The sequence below is a fragment of the Squalius cephalus genome, assembly GCF_949319135.1.
Source record: "Squalius cephalus genome assembly, chromosome: 1".
Taxonomy (NCBI): Eukaryota; Metazoa; Chordata; class Actinopteri; order Cypriniformes; family Leuciscidae; genus Squalius; species Squalius cephalus.
Genome location: NC_137122.1, coordinates 33,873,783 through 33,893,215, shown reverse-complemented (window position 1 = coordinate 33,893,215; position 19,433 = coordinate 33,873,783). Strand labels below are relative to the sequence as shown.

General features: G+C 37.2%; 1 protein-coding gene across 1 annotated transcript in view; it reads right to left on the bottom strand.

Annotated features, from left to right (window-relative positions):
• The window catches only part of myo15aa (myosin XVAa), a 35,277-nt gene extending 16,283 nt beyond the window's left edge, over positions 1–18,994 (bottom strand). The window contains exons 1-31 of the mRNA XM_079872097.1: positions 18,572–18,994; positions 17,703–17,785; positions 17,548–17,611; positions 17,182–17,291; positions 16,933–17,007; positions 16,272–16,362; positions 15,514–15,617; positions 15,240–15,303; positions 15,017–15,130; positions 14,757–14,918; positions 14,527–14,640; positions 10,631–10,689; positions 7,545–7,668; positions 7,336–7,431; positions 7,118–7,249; positions 6,878–7,003; positions 6,692–6,769; positions 6,457–6,611; positions 6,304–6,349; positions 6,087–6,211; positions 5,848–5,965; positions 5,137–5,312; positions 4,283–4,367; positions 4,143–4,196; positions 3,620–3,701; positions 2,632–2,762; positions 2,412–2,507; positions 1,912–2,147; positions 1,663–1,841; positions 561–633; positions 94–285 (exon numbers count right to left, since the gene is read on the bottom strand). Of these exons, the coding sequence (XP_079728223.1) occupies positions 94–285; positions 561–633; positions 1,663–1,841; positions 1,912–2,147; positions 2,412–2,507; positions 2,632–2,762; positions 3,620–3,701; positions 4,143–4,196; positions 4,283–4,367; positions 5,137–5,312; positions 5,848–5,965; positions 6,087–6,211; positions 6,304–6,349; positions 6,457–6,611; positions 6,692–6,769; positions 6,878–7,003; positions 7,118–7,249; positions 7,336–7,431; positions 7,545–7,668; positions 10,631–10,689; positions 14,527–14,640; positions 14,757–14,918; positions 15,017–15,130; positions 15,240–15,303; positions 15,514–15,617; positions 16,272–16,362; positions 16,933–17,007; positions 17,182–17,291; positions 17,548–17,611; positions 17,703–17,785; positions 18,572–18,979 (3,752 nt within the window). The 5' untranslated portion in view covers positions 18,980–18,994. The remainder of the gene's footprint in view (positions 1–93; positions 286–560; positions 634–1,662; positions 1,842–1,911; positions 2,148–2,411; positions 2,508–2,631; positions 2,763–3,619; positions 3,702–4,142; positions 4,197–4,282; positions 4,368–5,136; positions 5,313–5,847; positions 5,966–6,086; positions 6,212–6,303; positions 6,350–6,456; positions 6,612–6,691; positions 6,770–6,877; positions 7,004–7,117; positions 7,250–7,335; positions 7,432–7,544; positions 7,669–10,630; positions 10,690–14,526; positions 14,641–14,756; positions 14,919–15,016; positions 15,131–15,239; positions 15,304–15,513; positions 15,618–16,271; positions 16,363–16,932; positions 17,008–17,181; positions 17,292–17,547; positions 17,612–17,702; positions 17,786–18,571) is intronic.
• Positions 18,995–19,433: the final 439 nt, after the last annotated feature.

The window sequence follows — 19,433 nt, the reverse complement described above, 5'->3', positions numbered from 1 at the left end:
CAATTACAATTCATATTTATGATCATGTGCATAACCCATTTACAATGTAAATAAAAGTCAAATAAAATGCAAGACTATCATGTAGATACTGACAGGCTGGCATTGGGCCTGGTTCTGGTGGGACTCTCGGCGGAAATGATGAAGTAGGACTTTTGCTTTGGAAAATTTCTCATCAGTTCCATGTCTGCGATCAAGTCCATTACATAATCGTGCCCTGCGAGCTCCGCCCACTGTCCGTGCTCCTTCATGACAACAGAGCACCCCTTCCAGGCCTCGTTCACACCCCTGTGGAGCCAATTAATGAGGCTATTCATTTCAGGCAAATTACAGATGAATAATGAAGGCCTCATTATAGACTGTACATATTCTAACATGCCCAAAAGAAAGAGCCATGAACTAATGACATGGAATACAGCATATTAAAAAGGTTCTTATGAAGATGAATGAATGGATGAATGCAAAATCAAAGATTGTGTGTTGGGCTGACTCTAGGAAAGAGTAGAGTGAAAATGGTTGGAACAAAAGATCATAATATGGATAGTTTGTGTACGGTCGTATACCTGTGCTGTAGAATATCCCCAGCCAGCTCCTCCCCACTCGTCCAGGAGTGCACAGGGCACAGGGAAGATGTCCCTGTCAATACAACATGACGTTTAACAGCTGTGGTTTGACAAGAGTGAAGACTACATGCAAATGACTTTTTCTATTCTGTGTAGCACCACAGATCAGGTATCACCTGATATAGATGTGCATTACACAATTGTCTCCAGAGGGTTTTGAGGAACAAAAGAAACTGCCAGGCAGATTTAGGGAGATTATAGTAATGAAAGAGCCTTTCAGAGCTTTTCTTTTAGTGTTTTGTAAGCTATCCTTTGAGTTTGTATCCTTATGTAAGTCTGCATATCTCTTTCATTCCAAACGAGGGCAAATATTCTCCTTTCTAAATGACGTAATTGAATTTTGACATAACGGCAAATTTCAAGGAAAAAAAATCTCTTAATTCGCAAAAAAAAGTTTTTACGCTCGCTTGAGGTGTTTTTTGACTTTTGACGATTAATGCGAATAATGTGAGATGGAAACACATTTGCCGAATAAATTCTGACGTAGCGAACATTACACCCACGTGACTAATCGGCTGTTTCCACTGATGGTGTTTTATTTACTGTTGGTTACTAGGTTAGCAATTCCACCGTCATCCGCTCGAACAAACTTGATGGAAACACACCTAATTCGCATTTGTTTTTTGCTAACTTTGAAAAGATTTGCTTCACGTTTGGATGGAAACCCAGCTAATGTCTTTTAAAATGTGCCTTCAAACATCTATGCTGATTTTTCACAAGTGTTTTATGATATGTACAGTATAGGAGTTAACAATTGCATTCAAGTGCTGAAATGTGGATTTGAAAAGCAAATGAGCAAAACCCGACTGAGGGTCGGTTGCACCAATAAAGATTAAATTAGGCAGAAATTAGAATTACTCAAGGATTTAATTAAGGGTTTTTTTTAATTAAACTTCAAGCTTACTGTGATTGAAATTTAGCGTAATGGACCCAGGTAAATCACTGGGGTCACATTCACTTTTTTAATGCAACCCAACCTACATGGCAAACACTGACTGAAGGTTGCCGAAACTCAAACAGTGAAGGTGAAACGTATACACACCATCAAAACAGTGTACTTGCAAAACCATGTTTGCTTTCTTCCTATTGGCTGTCCATTCCAGCAGGGACAGTGGGTAAGTCCTCGCTGTCTCCGGTCCATACAAGGACTTCTGCATGGCTTGAATGAGCTTCTGTTGGCCGACAGCTTTGAATCCATTATAGGCATGGTCTGAGACAAACCTAAAGCCAAAAAGTAATGAATGCTTACAAGTTGCTAATGACCCAACATGAATACTGGTATGTTGCTTACTTCAGAAGGTATTTCTCAATTTTGGCTGATGGTGCAAATGCACTCAGGCAGGCCAGAAGCAGCAGCCAGCCCCTCTCTGAGTTTTCTGGATTGGTGTTTCTCCAAACCTGATTGGCAATTTGACATAAGACTTCATCCCGCAGACCAGGGTTGGTAAGCCCCTTCTGAATGATGTAGTTTCCAAATAAATTCTCCTGAGCACCATTTAGATGTGGGTCACCCATAAACCTTAAGATCTACAAAGTGAAAGAAGTAATGCTAATAGAGAGCTAACAGAGTTGAAATCACACTGACTTATGGCTACAACAGAGGCATGTTTCTTCACTTCATCTCATGCTCATTGTAGGTCTGTGTTGAAAGGTTTAAATGTTAAAAATCTATTTCTCTATGGAGAAAATGAATAGGATTTTTACTTCCGGAACCAACATTTGTGCTTAAGTCTATTGCATGTTAAATAAATGACAATGGCAAAATCTTCAACAGTACATAATGTAGTGTACCATGACAAAGGCGTCTAGAGCCTCATGTGTAAGATCATCGTCAGTGTGTGTTAGTGGTGTCTTCAAAGGTGCAGTTAACATTCCAAAGTTTGGCTCCTATAATTAATAATAAAAAAAAAACATACAAATTAATATACAGTATATCAGTCATTCCTGAATGAATATCTGAGTATGAGAGCTTATTTGTGATTTTGGAATAAATTACTCAAGTATGTCTTACTTTGAAGTGAATCTGGACAAATTTAGAGATAGTGTAATTGTTGATGTCAAGAGGTAGAGTGATCTGTGACTCCACCTGAACGGTGGGAGCCTGGACTAAAGCCAAGCAATCAGAATGGAGCTCTCTACCACCTTTAAAACACAGAGGTGAGAGATGACATGCAGTGTACATTACAAATACATTATATTTACTTTTTATATGCTACTTTTGAAAAGTCTGGGGTCAGTAAGATTTTGTTATCTTTTATGCTCACCAAGACATTTATTTGATAAAAAACAGCCAAATTGTAAAATATGTTTTCTATATTTAACAGATTGAAATATTATCACAATTTAAAATATCTGTTTTCTATGTTAATATATTTTAAAATGTAATTTATTCCTGTGATGTCAAAGCTGAATTTTCAGCATCATTACTCCAGTCTTCAGTGTCACATGATCCTTCAGAAATCAGTCTAATATGATGATTTGATGCTCAAGAAACATTTCTTATTATCAACGTTGAAAACAGTTGTGCTGCTTCATATTTTTGCGGAAACCGTGATACATTTATTTTCAAGATTCTTTGATGAATAGAAAGTTCAAAATAATAGTATTTATTTGAGAAAAAAAATCTAGGTTACATTTTTTTAAAGGTGACAGTTACATCGTACTTAATGAAGTACTTAGTAATATTAATTACCTACATGTACTTACTATAGAGTTAGGGTTAGGTTTAGGTTTAGGGTTAGTTACTTGTAGGGTTAGTTACTTGTAATTATGCATAACTTACTGTTATTACTATAGCCAGTACATGTAGTAACGTGTAACTACGTCACCTTAAAATAAAGTGCTACCAAAATGTCTTTACTGTCCATTTTGATCTATTGAATGCACACTTTTGCTGAATAAAAGTAAAAAAAAAAAATCAAAGCATAATCTTACTGACCCCAAACTTTTGAACAATATAAAAAATATATATTTAACGTGAGGAAATTGCCCTGCAGTACCAGAGGCTGCCTGCAGCAATGCTCCGAGTTCAGCTGGAATGACCAGGTGAGTGACGTTGACCACTTCCCGTTTTGACAGCTCCTGCAAATAAAGAAGATATGGAAACACTTTACAATAAGGTCTAATTTGTTAACATTAGATAATACATTGGCTTACATTAACCAACATTGAGCAATATATTTTTACAGTATTTATTGACCTTTGTTGATGTTATTCATAAGCGCATTAACTAATGTTAACATATACGACATCTTAAAAATGTATTAGTAAAAGTTGAGATTAACATTAACTGAGATTAATAAATGCTGTAGATGTATTATTCATTGTCAGCTCATGTTAACCAATGTAGTTAATTAATGTTAACAAATGAAACCTTTTGTAAAGAGTTACCGACTATATTGTAAGTAGTTTTTTTTTTTAATGAATTATTCCCCCCAGTCTTTTATTATATTTGGTTAAATACTGTAGGCATGAGAAATGAACTAAAATGTGGTCAATTTAGACAGTAAATGTCATTATAACCATTTCTATTCTCCTTTGCTCCTCTTCTGCCTTTCTCCTGGCCTCGTATCTCAGCTAAAAGAAGAAAAATAAGTGAAACAATTAAATGTGGGATTGCAGATTAGCTTGATCGCTACCTACTAAAACTGCATTGTTCTTACCTTAATATATCTCTTGCGATCAACATACATATGGATCAGAGAGCGTAATTTCACCAGGCTAGCTCTCATTTTCACATATCGCTTCCTGTAAAGAGAAAGCAAATTTATAGAAATTGTTAAGATCTAAAACAATTTATTGGATATAAATTTCTATTTGTGAGTAAAAAAATTTTTTTTTTTAAAACAATCACAAACTAGAAAAATCATGTCAATTTATTGGTTATAAAGAAAATGTTAAAATGAAGAAGTTATTAAATATAATTATTTTAATTATTTAATTCAATTATTTTTTTTACAGATTATCACTCCTAGGGCCAGATTTACTAAACAGGACAAAGTAGCACGCGGCTGATGGGAGTGGAAAGTTCTGCGGGTGATCTATCTACTAAGATTGAACAAATTCAATGTCTTGCCAGGAAGTTAAATAATGCCACAAATACCAGTAATTTGACTACCGCAAACCTTGTTAAATTACGTTGCATGATTCAATGACACTTTAGTTTGGGGACCAATTATCTCTATTAACTAGTTGCTTGTTAGCATGCATATTACTAGCATATTGGCTGTTTATTAGTATTATAAAGCACATAATAATGCCTTATTTCGCATGACCTTATTCTACATCATTTAATCCTACCCAATACCTAAACTTAACAACACCTTACTAACTATTAATAAGCAGTAAATTAAGAGATTATTGAGGCAAAAGCAACTCTGACAAATCTCTGACAATTAGCAACTCTGTCATCATAGCAGAAGCATCAGAAATATTGTCATTGACAATGAGGGGGTCTTTGGGTCAAAAAGGTTGGAACCACTGATTTAGAGTGAGAATAAGATATTATGGTTTATACCTTGTGAGAAAGCCTCGGCAATGGGCCTGAAGCCGTATGATCTTCATGCGGAAGGCTGTATAGCGTTTTCTCACAAAGAACATCCTGGTGTAACGCTGCAGAGTCAGGGCAGCTACATGCCTTACTCTGTCCCGCTTACTCTCCAACAGGAAGTAGATGTCCTCTTTCATGAACAACTAACAAAACATAAAAGGTGCAATCAAGTACTGGTAATAAAAGGTGCAATCAAGAGTAGTCTCACATAGCCAGACCTTTCTCATCATAAAGTCTAGTCCACATTGCAATTATATTTTGGTCATTAACTACCTGTGGATGGTCCATGGTGTGACGTCTGGGTCACTGTGATTTTGCCAAGTAAGACATGTTCCTGAATCAACATATTTTGTTGACCCTAGAACAAACATTTCTGTCTGAAAATGTAGTCCTATCCCTACCCCTAAACCTAACCATAACTTATCCCTTAAATCAGAGGGAAATGATAGGTGAATAACACTGATGTAGAAGCACCAAACCATGGTTGTAAGCCTAAACTTGATACAACTGTAAACTTGTCCCTCAAGTCTGATTGGTCGATTGGAAAGTTGTTCCAGGATCAACAAAGATGTTGATCCAGGAACATGTTGTACTTGGTGAAATCATGTTCACCGTGACGTCTGACGGTCTGAGACTAAGCGAATAGTAACAATTGCACTTAAGCAGAATCATACACACCTTGGTGACACCGACTTGAAACGATCCTTGTCTAACAGGGCAAAGCTTCCTTAACATGATGACACAGTTTTCACCATTGGCAGGTGGAGGCTGTTTGAGGCCTAGCAGTGATTTGTATCTAAATTCAACCGAATAATTGAGTAATTATTATAATTTTCTTGATATGTTAAAAAACAGATACAAAAGGGAAAAACTTTGTGTTAATGGCCTCAGACGTGTTTGACATGTCTAGCTCTTACCTGAAAAGGAAGACATCAAATGGCATTCTGATCGGATAGCCCTCTCTCCTGATTCGAATGGTTTCTAAAATCCCAGAATAGTTCAGTTGGGCACTGACCAGCTCCATGTCAAACACAGCAGGCTCCTGCAAGGTTACATACTCTCTCAGTGGATTTCAATTCCAGCCAAGATGCAAATAGCTTAATACCCCTGAACCCAGTGATTGCGGCTCTTTACCTTGTTTTGATTTGGCTTTATGCATCGCACAAAATATGGGTTGGCTCTGTAAGTACAAAATGGAAAGAAGTAGTTGGTGATAGAAAAACCTGCATGGGTCTAAAACCAATCACAGAAGAGATTCATGTAGACAGCTCAATTTAGGTGGTCTACCTCTCCATCTTTTCAATGAGCTCCATGAGGGATTGTTGGAACTTGGCCGCCACTGTTGAGGCCTGATGGCGGCGTGTTACCGTGCTGTTCTTCCCAACATGAGATCTCTGCTGGTTGAGGGCCTCAGCATAGCTCATAAACAGATATGCAACCATCTAAAACCACAGCGAGATACGGGTCAGTTTATCGGGGTCATTTCATTCCTGGCTCATGGTAGTTAGATAATTTCTCTTACCTTGTTTTTGCTATGAATAAAAAGGTCAAGAACATCCTGGCGAACTTGATCGTAATTCTTATCCAGAAATTTATGGACCTGTGAAGCGTGTTTTCAGTCACAAAAAGTTTGGTCTATTCCTCCACTAATACTTTATAGGGAATAATTAAAATGTTTGATGGTTCAAGACAAGTAGTTTAAATGCACCTGATAGGAGACCTTCCCAGCGAAATGCTTGATAGTAAATTCAGGGAGAGGCATTTTTGGCTTGGAATACAGTGGATTGTTGCCATGGTGATAGTGGCATTTCTGAAGGAAGGTATGGTCTGTAGCCTAGAGTAAATTTGTTCAAAAGGAGGTTAATTAAAATGCAAATGATGCAAACTAATAGTGATGAATAGATAAATACTAACTAGAACATCAATGGACATTAAGAAGAAATGACACCTGTGGAAACCCGCTCTGATCATCAAGAATTCGGAGTATCCCATGGGGCTTTGCTGCAATGAGGTCTATGCAGGCCTGGTTGTCAGAGAAAGGCACCTCTTCCCAGCTGATTTGCTCTCTGCTATATTCATCCTTGCACATTCAAAAGAAAATCGCATTTTTCAGATGCATACCACATGCAGTTTCTCAGAAGATTAGAGTGAACAGAGACAGCTTACTTGTTCTTCTTTAAAAATGACCCTGTTGAAAAAGAACTGAAGGTACTCATTTGCATAATTTATGCAAAGCTGTTCAAAGCTGTTGAAGGTAAGATCCTACAAAGCACAAAAAAAGTGAGATTCAGTCGAATGCAATCCAAATTTTACCGCAATGAAGAGTATTAGCAAAATCTTTTACTGTTGTGGGAAAACGAGTTGCAGCGCCATACCTCAAATCCATAGATATCAAGGATGGAGATAGATAGTGCTTCGTTCCGAGGATAAACCTGCCTATTTATTCTGTCTGTTAGCCAGCTGAACAGAAGGGAATACAGGATCTTGGCAACTGCATCTCTGTTATGTTTGAGAGGGAAAATTACCATAATTTGATTACCGCAACGGTCAATGCAGAGAAAGTAGTATTTATAATGACACTGATTTTAGTTCTAATACTCTACATCTGAATGTTCATTACTTTCTTTTTTTCAATTCCATATTTAATTCTTGCTCAGTCTATGGAAGTAAAATAATGACAAATGTTTTTGAAACAAAAAAAACTTGTTGAATTGCACTAATTGAAAAAAATAAGCCTATTCATTGCATTAACCGTTCTTGCATTTTAATGCATTGTATTTTTAGGGCTTGCATTTTTACGGGGTGAAATTCAACATGGTTGAATATTTAAGCTGTGAGTATTTCAATTCAAAACATTTCACACACATATTTATTTTTAAAAAAAATCAATAATCCATATTCACCTTTCAGAGTTCACTTCCAAAATGTTAATTCTGTTTAAAATACAACCTATAATATTCGACAGGCAATTTTCAGTCCATTTTATTTCGCCTTACAAATTCGCTTCCACAAATTCAGTGGTTCAAATTCGACATTTGACACCTGGGAACGGCAGGAATAGCAGTAGATTACCGATTAATCATCTCCATAGCTGTTGGTCGACCTCACCAGCAGGAGGTGCAAGTAGGGTTCTGCCTGTCAATAATTTACCGTGCCAACAGGTAAACCGGACGCTGAGAGGGGGACAGACGAAAAACTCAGGAGCTTGTAGAGTGCGAAATGTTCGCGATTTGTCATTGCGATTCGAAAAATGGCTTACAAAGCTAAACGTCGTAATGGAATAAAGAGACCAAAAAGCGACGAATCCAACAAAAGAAGCAAGACGAGAGTGAACATCGTTAAACTTATCATCACTGGAGGATGCTGATAACTTCACAGCGATTGAAAGCAGATGCCGCGCGCGCTTTTACAACATAGCTTGACAGGTAAAACACACACACACGCGTTACACCAAAGCGATGTTGTAGAAAGATGTTGTGGTGGCTACATCTGGCGGAAGTTCCAGAACTTGTAGAACAAGTTTTGTAAATTGTAATGAACTATTTTTTTCTTAGCTGAAGCTTTTAGAAAATGTACAAGTATAATAAAAATAGAATAAAAATACAATTCAAAACAATATGTTTATATATTATGACTTTTTATTTCACAATTCTGACAATAATTGCGATAACAAAAATTTTTAATTTTGAGATAAAAAGTCTCAATTACCTTTTTAATTGCAAATTTATATTTGCAAATTTGTATATCACAATTCTGACATTTTTGTTCTTGCATTTTCCGAATTTATGTCTCACGATTCTGAGAAAAAAAAAGTTAGAATTTGCGTCATAACCACGCGACTCTCTGTCGCACAGTAGAGAGATTACCGTATGGACAGGAGGAGAAGCTCGCGGGCAATCGGGGGGATGTGGAGGCAAAATGACAAAGTAATTAATCAGAATACTTAGCAAAAGTTGCTCCTGCTCCTAGCTCATGGACACCTCCTACTCACACTCTCCGTCTCTGCAAGTTTCGGAAGGGAATGATTCAGATTTCTCTTGGCACAGCTACTAGAAGACAGACGGGTTGCTCACGTCACATCTACGTCGTCAAGCTCAGTTTGAGTCTGCGTAGTACGCTCGACCATCAGGAAGTGAGAGCTTCTAATTGACTTCACTTTTCTCCGTTGAATCCTATGGGGTCGCTGTGTCCAGTTTATATACTGTATGCATTCAAGCGATTCGCTCGTATGTATCATAGACAGTAAAAGAAGGTGTCCATGAGCTAGGAGTAGGAGAAACTTTCGCTAAGTATTCTGATTAATTATTTTGTCATTTTCCCTCCACGTCCCCCCGATTGCACGCAAGCTTCTCCTGCTGTCCATACGGTAATTTCTCTACTGTGCGACAGAGAGTCGCGTGGTTATGACGCAATCGTTAGCCTATTTTTACAAAAACTGCATCTACGGGGTCATAACGTAAGATACAAGGTAATGGAGCCTTTTATTCATTTTCGTGTTTCTTTAGAAATAAATAATGGACAAATGGAGTCTTTAAACGCCTCAGATGTAAAGTTATTCGCTGTCAAAGTGACGCCAAAATTAATGGGAGTCAGTGGAATGCTAACAGCAGGTGGGGGTCCGCTAATCAATGGCGGCGCCCGGGGAAGCTTCAATATTTTATGAAACCCTGCCCCCCTGCTTGAATGGCGGAAGCATGGGCGGAAGCCATGTTGCGCGTCCATCTTGAAAATACATTAGCTAAAGAGGGACATACCTGGAAATTCAAGCTTCGCCTTTTGCGCTTTTACACTCATTGGCACCGTGACGAATGCGAGGGGGAGATTACTCGCGACTGCCGGCCACCGTAGGAGTTAAAACGCCCTCGGAATGGGAGGGGCTAGAAAGTAATATTCAGTTGGTCATATACAATTTCACCGCTAGATGGGAGAAAATCCTACACAGTGTAGCTTTAAGTTCTCTCTGCACAAACTTTAAAAACGCGAACCTGTGAGAACGATGGCGTGCACATGCGTACTACGTGTTTAGTCTATAGTTATGCGCGTTTGAATATATATGTGCGCAGGCGTGTAGTTCTTCTTTACAAACTAACCCTCAACAAACTACTTGTCTGGCCTTAACATTTAGAATACAGATTTTTTTTTTTTAGAATACAGAATTTTGTCTGGCCTTAAAATTTAGAATACAGATTTTTTTTTTTTAGAATACAGAATTTTGTCTGGCCTTAAAATTTAGAATACAGAATTTTTTCCCCCTGAGGGGAAAAAAGTCCAAATTGTGAAATATAAATTTGTAACTCTGAAAAAAAAAAATAGATAAAAAGTTGCGATTACCTTTTTTAATTGTTTTTTATTCCGTGGTGGAAGCAAGCTTCCAATTGTTTTTATTTAGAAACATTTATTTTTTTGGAAATTAGCAAAGTCTAAGTGAGCATATAGAAATGCTTTGTAGGAGTTTCCCTACCTGGCATCAATTGCACTCTCAACAGTCAGGGGCGTGTAGATCTTCTCCCTCATTGTTTCCTAAGAAAGTATAGAATTACTGAAACACCAGAAATACTGGTAGCAAATCCGAAAAAGGTGACCTGGGACATTCTGTTATAATAAAACACACCACTTTTATTGGAAACCAGCTTTGTAGAAATATTGTTGATCTCTTGAGATGAAATGTTGCTAATGCTAAGACAGTATTTTTAGGCAAATTAAAACTGATATGGTCCTTAAGTGGACCAGCCTACAGCACTAGTGTCTGTATTGTAAACACATCCCGGCATCTGTGGCAAGACTATACTAATCCCTTTCAAATTATGACATTAGGGCTTTAAATAATAATAAAAAAAAATCTTTCCTTAAATATTTTAACGTTGTTGTAGAAGAATTCCCCTTCTCATTCACTTTACTTGGATAGATCAGTCTCTTAGCAGGATAAAAACCTGGTGTCAATGTCTGAAAGCAGGGCTTAATAGACCTTATTCACAGCAGCGCCATCTTTGTCATTTTTAATGGGAATGAAAGCGAGGCTGTGAGGGACAGACATGCATCTCTTCAATGGGCTGTACTGTTATTTAATGTGTTTTTGGATTGTTCTGCTCATGAAACACTGGAAAAATATCTTTCCAAGAAATTTCAGTTGACAAAAAACTCCCGACAATATAAGCTGTGGAAAATTGTAAGTAATCTAGCACCTTTATACAGCTTTTTACAGCGGATGCCATTGGAAACACGGCAAGTCTATCCCTCACAGCCTCACTTTCATACCTGTCATGGCGCTGCTCTGAATAAGGTCTATGGTTTCATCAGATAAGAAAAGCCTGGTAGCATGAGATCGCCGTCCAATTCAATTGGACAAAGGGAAATTACTTTGAGTATGGCCTTCTCCTGTTACGTAGATAGTACCTGTTCCTTTAATGAAAAGAATTAGCTAAATTACATTGAAGGAACCTCAAAGGTGTCACACTTGCAGCCATGAGTAGCAGTCTAAATGCCTTAGCACATTTTAACATGGCAATGGGACTGTGAAGATTGATGAGCACTGGCTCTGACCAAGACTTAGACAAAGGCTGATCTGAAACAAGATGCTGTGTAAAGGATCATATGAAAGTTTTTTTTTCCAATGATACATCTGAAATTAGGAATTGATGTGGATCTGATGTGAGGAAAGATGCTGAAACAGAACACGGACACGTTGATGGTCTCCACCAGAGGAAGGTTGAGGAATCAGCTCTTGATACCTCAGATGGAAAATATGTGGAATGGAAACAATTGGTAGTCCATAAGGAAATCTTATGAAATGATCTTAAAAACTCTGGATTCTTCTTTATTTACAGAAACTGCTGGACAAGGAATGATGGAACTTAAAACACTTTACCTTCACTTTACCTTTGTTGGTGTGGAATATTGGATAGTTTCAGACATATCAGGTTTGAATAGGAACTCTATTTAAATAAGCTCTCTATTTGGTTTGATTGACACATTTGAGAGATTTTACTACTGGGCCTAGGTTTTTCATGAATTGATTTAATAAATAATTAGATTGAAATAGAAGCTAATCTGTCATAACATTGTTCTGTTTGATTGAGGATTGTGAAGTGCAACAGTCAGGTTCTGGAAATAAAAATCCCATGCGTTTTCTCCACATGGGGATTTTGAATAACTTATAAACCTCTAAAGACAGACCTACTGTGAGCTATGAAGTTGTTAGATGATATATGTGTTTGTTTTAAGCCATCAGCCTGCACTATTTCAACTTTTTTTTATTTTTTTATAATAATCCTGTTCAGCAGTGTTCAACAGCTGTTCATGGTGAAAAACTAAACCACCATCAGATAATCAAACACTTTAGTGCCCAACCACTCCCATGAAACATTGCAAATGATGTAAATGAGTTAGTCTCCTATGCTCTCAAACTACATAAATGTATTGTATATGCATATTTAGTAATAGACTTAAAGGGATAGGCTAGTTCATCCAAAAATGAAAATTCTATCATTAATTACTCACCCTCATGTCGTTCCAATCCCGTAAGACCTTCGTTCATCTTCGGAACACAAATTAAGATATTTTTGATGAAATCCGAATTTTTGGATGAACTAGCCTAACCCTTTAAAATAGACTGTTTCTTTATATATGATAAACATCTATAAATTAATAATTTTATATTTCTCCATTGTTTTTATATTTCTTCATTCAATTATTTCATTAATAATGCTTCATGATATTGTAGTTCTTTCCCTCATTAAAGCTGTTAAATGTAAAAGCTATTCAAAATTCCCTAGGAATGAATGGGAAAAATACTTGTGGAACCAAGGCTGCTGAAAAAGGGGGCGTGCAAGGCACTGTTGCTCTCTAAAGTGAAATTTTGTTTCACTGTCCTTTTGATCACATTGTATTCACGGTAGAACTGCTTTTTAGGTTTTGGAATAACAACACAAGTTTACTGTGTTTGTGGTGAACTGGTTAAGCAGGGTTAATACTGCGACAGGCCTCTTGGTGGCACCCCTGCAGATGGTTGAATGGTATCTGCTACACTCTTAGGACTGTAACACAGTCTATGATGGGAGCCTCATATTGCTTTAAGGCCTCTTGATGTCTGTTTCTGCCCTGGGTTTTCCCTGACTGGGTTACACTGGTTGCCATAGGGATATGGCATGCTGCCCTGCCATAATCAGCTTGCCATGTTATACTATATGAGGGATTGGGGCTAATACGCACCATTTGCGGCTATCTTTTGGTGCCTTGAGCTTGCTGTCAAATTGAACAGTGTTGGCATTTGGATCGTGTTTCCAAAGGACTTTAATGAAACTGATGTAATGATAAAACCTTCACTAACAGTGTGCTGATACTTGGCATGGGGCCTTGATGTGTGAGTTCTGCCAGGAGGTCATGTAAGGTCTAGAGGTGAGACGCGGACACTTCCTGTTGATATCCTCGAGTCCAGTCTGTCTCAAACAGTGAAATACGCAATATACAGTGGCCGCAAAAATATGGTCACACTTAAAAATATATGACAAAGTATGACAATGCAAGCATCATCTAGTGTAGAGAAAGACAGCAAGCCTTTCAAGCAAACAAGAAGCTGACACTTTGTCATACGTCAGTGTAGCATGTTTATAGTTATTTTGATAAACTACATCTGTGCGAAAATCACCTATGGTACCAGTTGGGTGCAAAAGTCATTGCAAAAGTTAGTTATAATGGTTTTGCATTGATTTGCTCTTTTAATTATCTAATACAACAAGATAACAATGTGGTAGGATAATTTTATTACCTAAGGCAATGAAAACACATTTTAAACGTGGCTTAAGTGTCCAAATGTTTTGAGTCTAGTTTATATAATAATCCTCACTATAAGTATATTTTGTATTGGCACTGTAATAAAGGTACTCCTATAGAAGTTGGATAAGAGGAAGACAAACTAGGGATATTGTTTTCATCTTCAGTGCTGACGGATAATATGAAATTTACTCTCCAGGGTAATTGGGCAATTCACACTGCACCGACAGACGGCGACCTACGCGGACAATAACAAGATTACAGTGTGTCACTTCTCAGACATTCTTAGACATTCCACAACCCGACTTATGCCAGCTGAATAAGTTCAATCAGTGAAAACCAGCACAACAAACTCACTGATCCAACAAAACCCAACGAACGCGTCTGGTGCTGTTGGTCGGCATCTGTCGGTGCAGTGTGAAATTGGCCTTAAAAGTGGGTAATGTGAGTACAGTTCTGCATGGATAGCATGCAAATGCCACTAAATAAAGGCTATAACATATCCAAAAAAATCAACCTACATTATCTTTTGTACAAGGTGTATCTTTTATCTAGTACTGAAGACATTATGAGGCAAGTTTTTTTTACCGTGACTTTGAAAGTAATGGACTTCTGTAGACCCTCTGGGGAAATCTGTAGAAGTTCAGCCACCACTCGGATCTCCTGAGCACTCACAACTGATGCCACTTCCTGAGATTCAGTCTGTCACAAAAATCAAACTTATCGCATTGCACCACTGAAATAGAGCATTACAGTGCAGCAACATGAGGGGAATCCAAGTGAGGAGGATGCAACCATTTGTTTGAGTTTCAATTTACCTCATATCTCTCAAAGAAGACATTTCCTAAGTGAAGGATGGAAGACAGGACTCTGAAGATACCGTTCTGGTCTTCAGCACTGAAGTGAAGTATTTCCATGGCACTTAGGAGCCTGCGGAAATCCTCCCCATCACTCTTGCCAACAATCTCACAGTCGCCACCCTTGCGATCAAATAGAGCATCCATGAAAGAGAACAACCGTCTAGTTAATTTATTTTTTTGCTATAATAATAATCTAGTTGATTAAACCATGGCCTCACCTGATTGAGGTAATAATACGTCTCGGCGTCTTGAAGGTAGAAAGACTGCTTCTGCTGTGAAGGAAGGCCTGCAAGCATCTCGTAAAAAATGTGATAATTTCTTTCATCTTTGGCCTGAGAAAAGAAATGAAGGAAATAGAGAAAAATTAACATTGTGGTTGTCTATAAAGAATTGGTTTAATAAATGATTATTTTAAATATCTATGAGCATTATGAAGAATACCTGAAACACAATCCTGGACTTTTCAAGTAGATACTGTGAGGTTATGGCACCGCTGATTACCCCTCTGTTTGGAGCAGGAAAATCAGACAAGCATTAATATGTAATTTGCAACTTAACCCATGTACTCTAACATACAGTCATTTTAACCAGCACCATGTGAATCTTGATCCTGTTAGCCTCTTTCAGTTGTAAAGGTACCTCATAAGTGTTTCCTCTTGCTAAGTGTCAATAACATCAGTAACATTGTAAAGAGATTTGGTATTGATGAACTTACTCTTCCATGAATATTTCCATGTATTTCCCAAATCGGCTGGAGTTATCATTCCGAACGGTTTTGGCATTTCCAAAAGACTCTAAAAGAGGCGTTGCTTCGAGAATCTGTAGATTAAGCCATACATTAATATGTGAGAAGGATGTAGCAATAACTGCAAAAAGAAAAACATATTATTAATAGTTTTGTCTTGTTTTCATGGTAAACTATCTAAAATACTTAAATCAAGATACATTTACTTGAGAAGCAACAATGCATGAGACTTGACTTCATAGATTGTATCTTAAATGTATTTTGTCTTACTGCACAGGGAGTTTTTTTCCCACTTGTTTCTGAACCTGTTTATAACGTCATAATAATCTGCCAGTGTAATAAGAGAAAATGCGATTTTTTAAAGATTGAAGCCAATCAGCCTGACAGCCAGTCTTAATATTTACGATCTTCCATATAGCAACCCAAAATAGCTTTTTTTTTTTTTTTTGCTTTACTGTTTCTAGAAAGCATGTGATATTCTTTTAGTCGAAGATACTTTGCATAGATTATTAAGAAAAAGAAAAAAAAAACTTTTGAACACTTGCATATCAAAGTGCAACACGCCATGCAACATATAAAGGTTTCAAACAACAGAAGGCACACGCAAAAGTACAATACCTCAATCTGTATGATAGCATATAAAAGTAAAATAGAAGATAAGATAAGTTATAAAATGTGCATGAACTGAGTTTAACAGTTTTCAAAGATTTTATTAGCTTAAGTCATACCTGCTGTGTGACGTTCTGTTTGTGATGTATTGCGGCTAAGTACCGGAGAACTAGCTTTGTGGTCTCTGTTTTACCAGAGCCACTCTCCCCACTGAAAGACAATAAGCACATTTAGACCACATGATGACTCTAACCTCCTAAAGTAGCAGTTTAACTACTTAATTGGCATAGAATGTGGCTTGGCATGCGAGGAACCGATTTTCTTGTCTTTTGCCATGCACTTAAGTAATGAGCGAGGTGGCTGATCATCAGACAGAAGTGAAATCGAATGCTTGATTGGGACTGTCGTTCCAGCTACTCTGAACAGGCATGGGTGCATTTCACAGAGACATGATCTGCTGGTGCAATCATGGCCTAGACATCAGTAGTCTTTCCTTACAGGTATCTCCGTCAGAGCTAGGTTTAAAGTGTTCCAGGCGATCAGCTGTGTCAAGTAGAACTGACACTGATGGCTCCATCAGTGTAAAAGACTACTTAAGGTGACAGGACATAGATTATCTTAGCTATTTGAATTCTGTCTGTTCTTTTAATTAATCTTTCCAAAAACACATTATGAGTTAGGTTAGTTGAACAATGTTCAAATATATATATTTTTTAAAAAATATTTAAAATATTACATTCTGTGAGATAAGCTTACATGTTTACCTTAATTTAATCCTACCTGATAATAATGCACTGGTTTTCTTTGGCATCCATCATTTTTGTGTATGAGGCATTTGCAATAGCAAATAGATGTCTGCAAACACAATGGATAAGTTCAAAACATTTAAGAAAAAAGTACAATACTGTATAAGGAATTAGCCTAGCATTGATAAAAAAGCGATCATCTTAAGTACCGGTTAAATACTACTGAAGTTTAAAGTAAAGGGTTCAAAGTATTATGAATTAATTAATGAATGAAAGAACATACGGAGAATTCTCTCCAAGCGCATGCCCTTTGTGTTGTAGAACCATGTCTGTTCCGTAGATGTTGAACATCTTGTAGGGATTAACAGCCACCAGAATACTTCCAATGTAAGTCTTGGAACAAAACAAACAAACAAAAAAAAACATAGTTTTTCAAACACATCATTGTTTAATTTACTTTTTAAATTCACCCAAAACTCTTTGTACTAAAATATTTACAGAATAAAAGTGTTTTAATGTTTGTTTAAAAAAAAAAAAGTAACCTGAGGTCAAAATACATAATTCTTAGTTCTAAAGAAACACATGGATTGCTTTTAGTCATAAAGAAACAAATGAATTCCTTGTGTAGTAGACTTTGCATTTGACTTACATATATCAAATTGCGGTCAAATCTTTTCTTCAAATTCAGCAACACAGCACCTTCATGCAGGTCCCTGAAAAGAGTTTTATTTTTTATGAAAGCATTTAAAAGTGAACACAAAATTTCATTATATATAGCATTTATCTTATTCAATAATCTCATACTCAAGCTGTGTCATGTCCTCAAACCCATCCTCCTCTGCACGTTCACGATACAGCATTGTGGGCAGACTTCGAATTGAGTACATCTAAAAAGCATTTCAGTAAAAGAAAAATATTGTGTAAACAATGTGTAGGCCTGAACCAAACATGATATAAAGCCAGTATTTCACACTATAATTATTTATAGACCTTAGTCAGGGTAGAGACGCAATATTGAATTTTACATGAAAATGAGGCTGTGAGGGATATACTTGCAAGTCTTATAGTCTTTGCAATGGCATAAACTATTTTATTGAGTTCTTGTCTACTGAAAGATTTTTGGAAAGATGCTTCATCAGCAACTGGCATGTTGTTAATAGTACAATTCATTGAACACACTGTACTTCTATCCCTCATGGCATTGTTTTCATTCCTGTCAAAAATTTAATATGCTACTACGGCTAAGGTCTATTGAAATGATACCTGTACGCTGTTGTGATATTAGCTGGCATGGCAGGTGTATTTTGGTGCATTGTATATTTTTAACATACACATTATAAGTATACACAAACTTAAATACAGTACCAAATCCAACCCTAGTCTATATTGTCTAATATCCAGTCAATACCAAAGTCATAATATTTTCCTTTGATATTTGACATTGCCCAACATCATTTTTGACCCATAGTTTTAAATCTAAATTTCAGCATTTTTAATCTAATTGTTTTAACCTGAATCTTCAGTAATACAATTGCATTATTTTAGATATTGATATCTAACAGATATTGAACTATTATTTTTGTATTTGTTTCCACTGTAGAAAAATTATAGATAGCAATTAAAAGCTGAGCAATGTTTTCTTATAAAGAGTAACTATATGCAAGTTATGTTACCTTGTCATACCAGTTCCCTTGAGGTTCACCTTCTCTATTTGGTAGCCATGCAGGTTCTGTGCTATCTGTCTCTTGGCCAGGAAACACAGGGACGACAAAATTCTCCAGTTCTTCATCCCTATACATGGACCATTTTGTGAGGTTCTGAACAGTATGATGAGGGAGGACTCTTTCTGAAGACCAGACATCATCTGGTTCATGAAGATCTATTATTTGATTTTGAGCCCAGTGTTCACCAGACTGACCCTGAATCTGAGGGGTCACTACTGCGTACCTTGGGTCCTCTGGAGAGCGTCCCAGTGTTGACGGCAACTTGTAGGAGGCTTTGCGTAAGTTAACATTCGTCAAGGCATTTCCCAGAAAGGGTGAAGTGGGAGATTCACTTTGAGCTGGTTTGCCTCTTGTCATGATTGATCCATCAGGCAATCTGTAAGATGCTTTACGAAGGTTTTGGTTCAGGAGGGCACCGGACAGCATTGAAGAGGGAGCTTGCTCTTTTTTAGGATTTCTAAACAGGCCGGAGGTATTAGGTAAGCGATAGTTGGTCTTACCAACATTTTGTAATGCACTTGACAAATGAGATGAAATTGATGGCTCTGGTTCCTGTTCAGAGCTCTTAGTCAAAAGTGTTCCATCAGGAAGTCTGTAAGAAGCCTTACGAAGGTTTGAGTTCAGAAGAGCACTTGAAAGATGTGGAGAGGGTGGCTGCTTTGCTGGTTGGTTTCGGGAAAAAAGAGTACTATCAGGTAGTTTATAGGAAGATTTACGTAGGTTAATATTCTGTAGAGCACTTCCCAAGTATGGTGAGGATGTTGTTGTGTCCACGGTTTGATCAGTGCTATTGGATACAAGTGTTCCATCA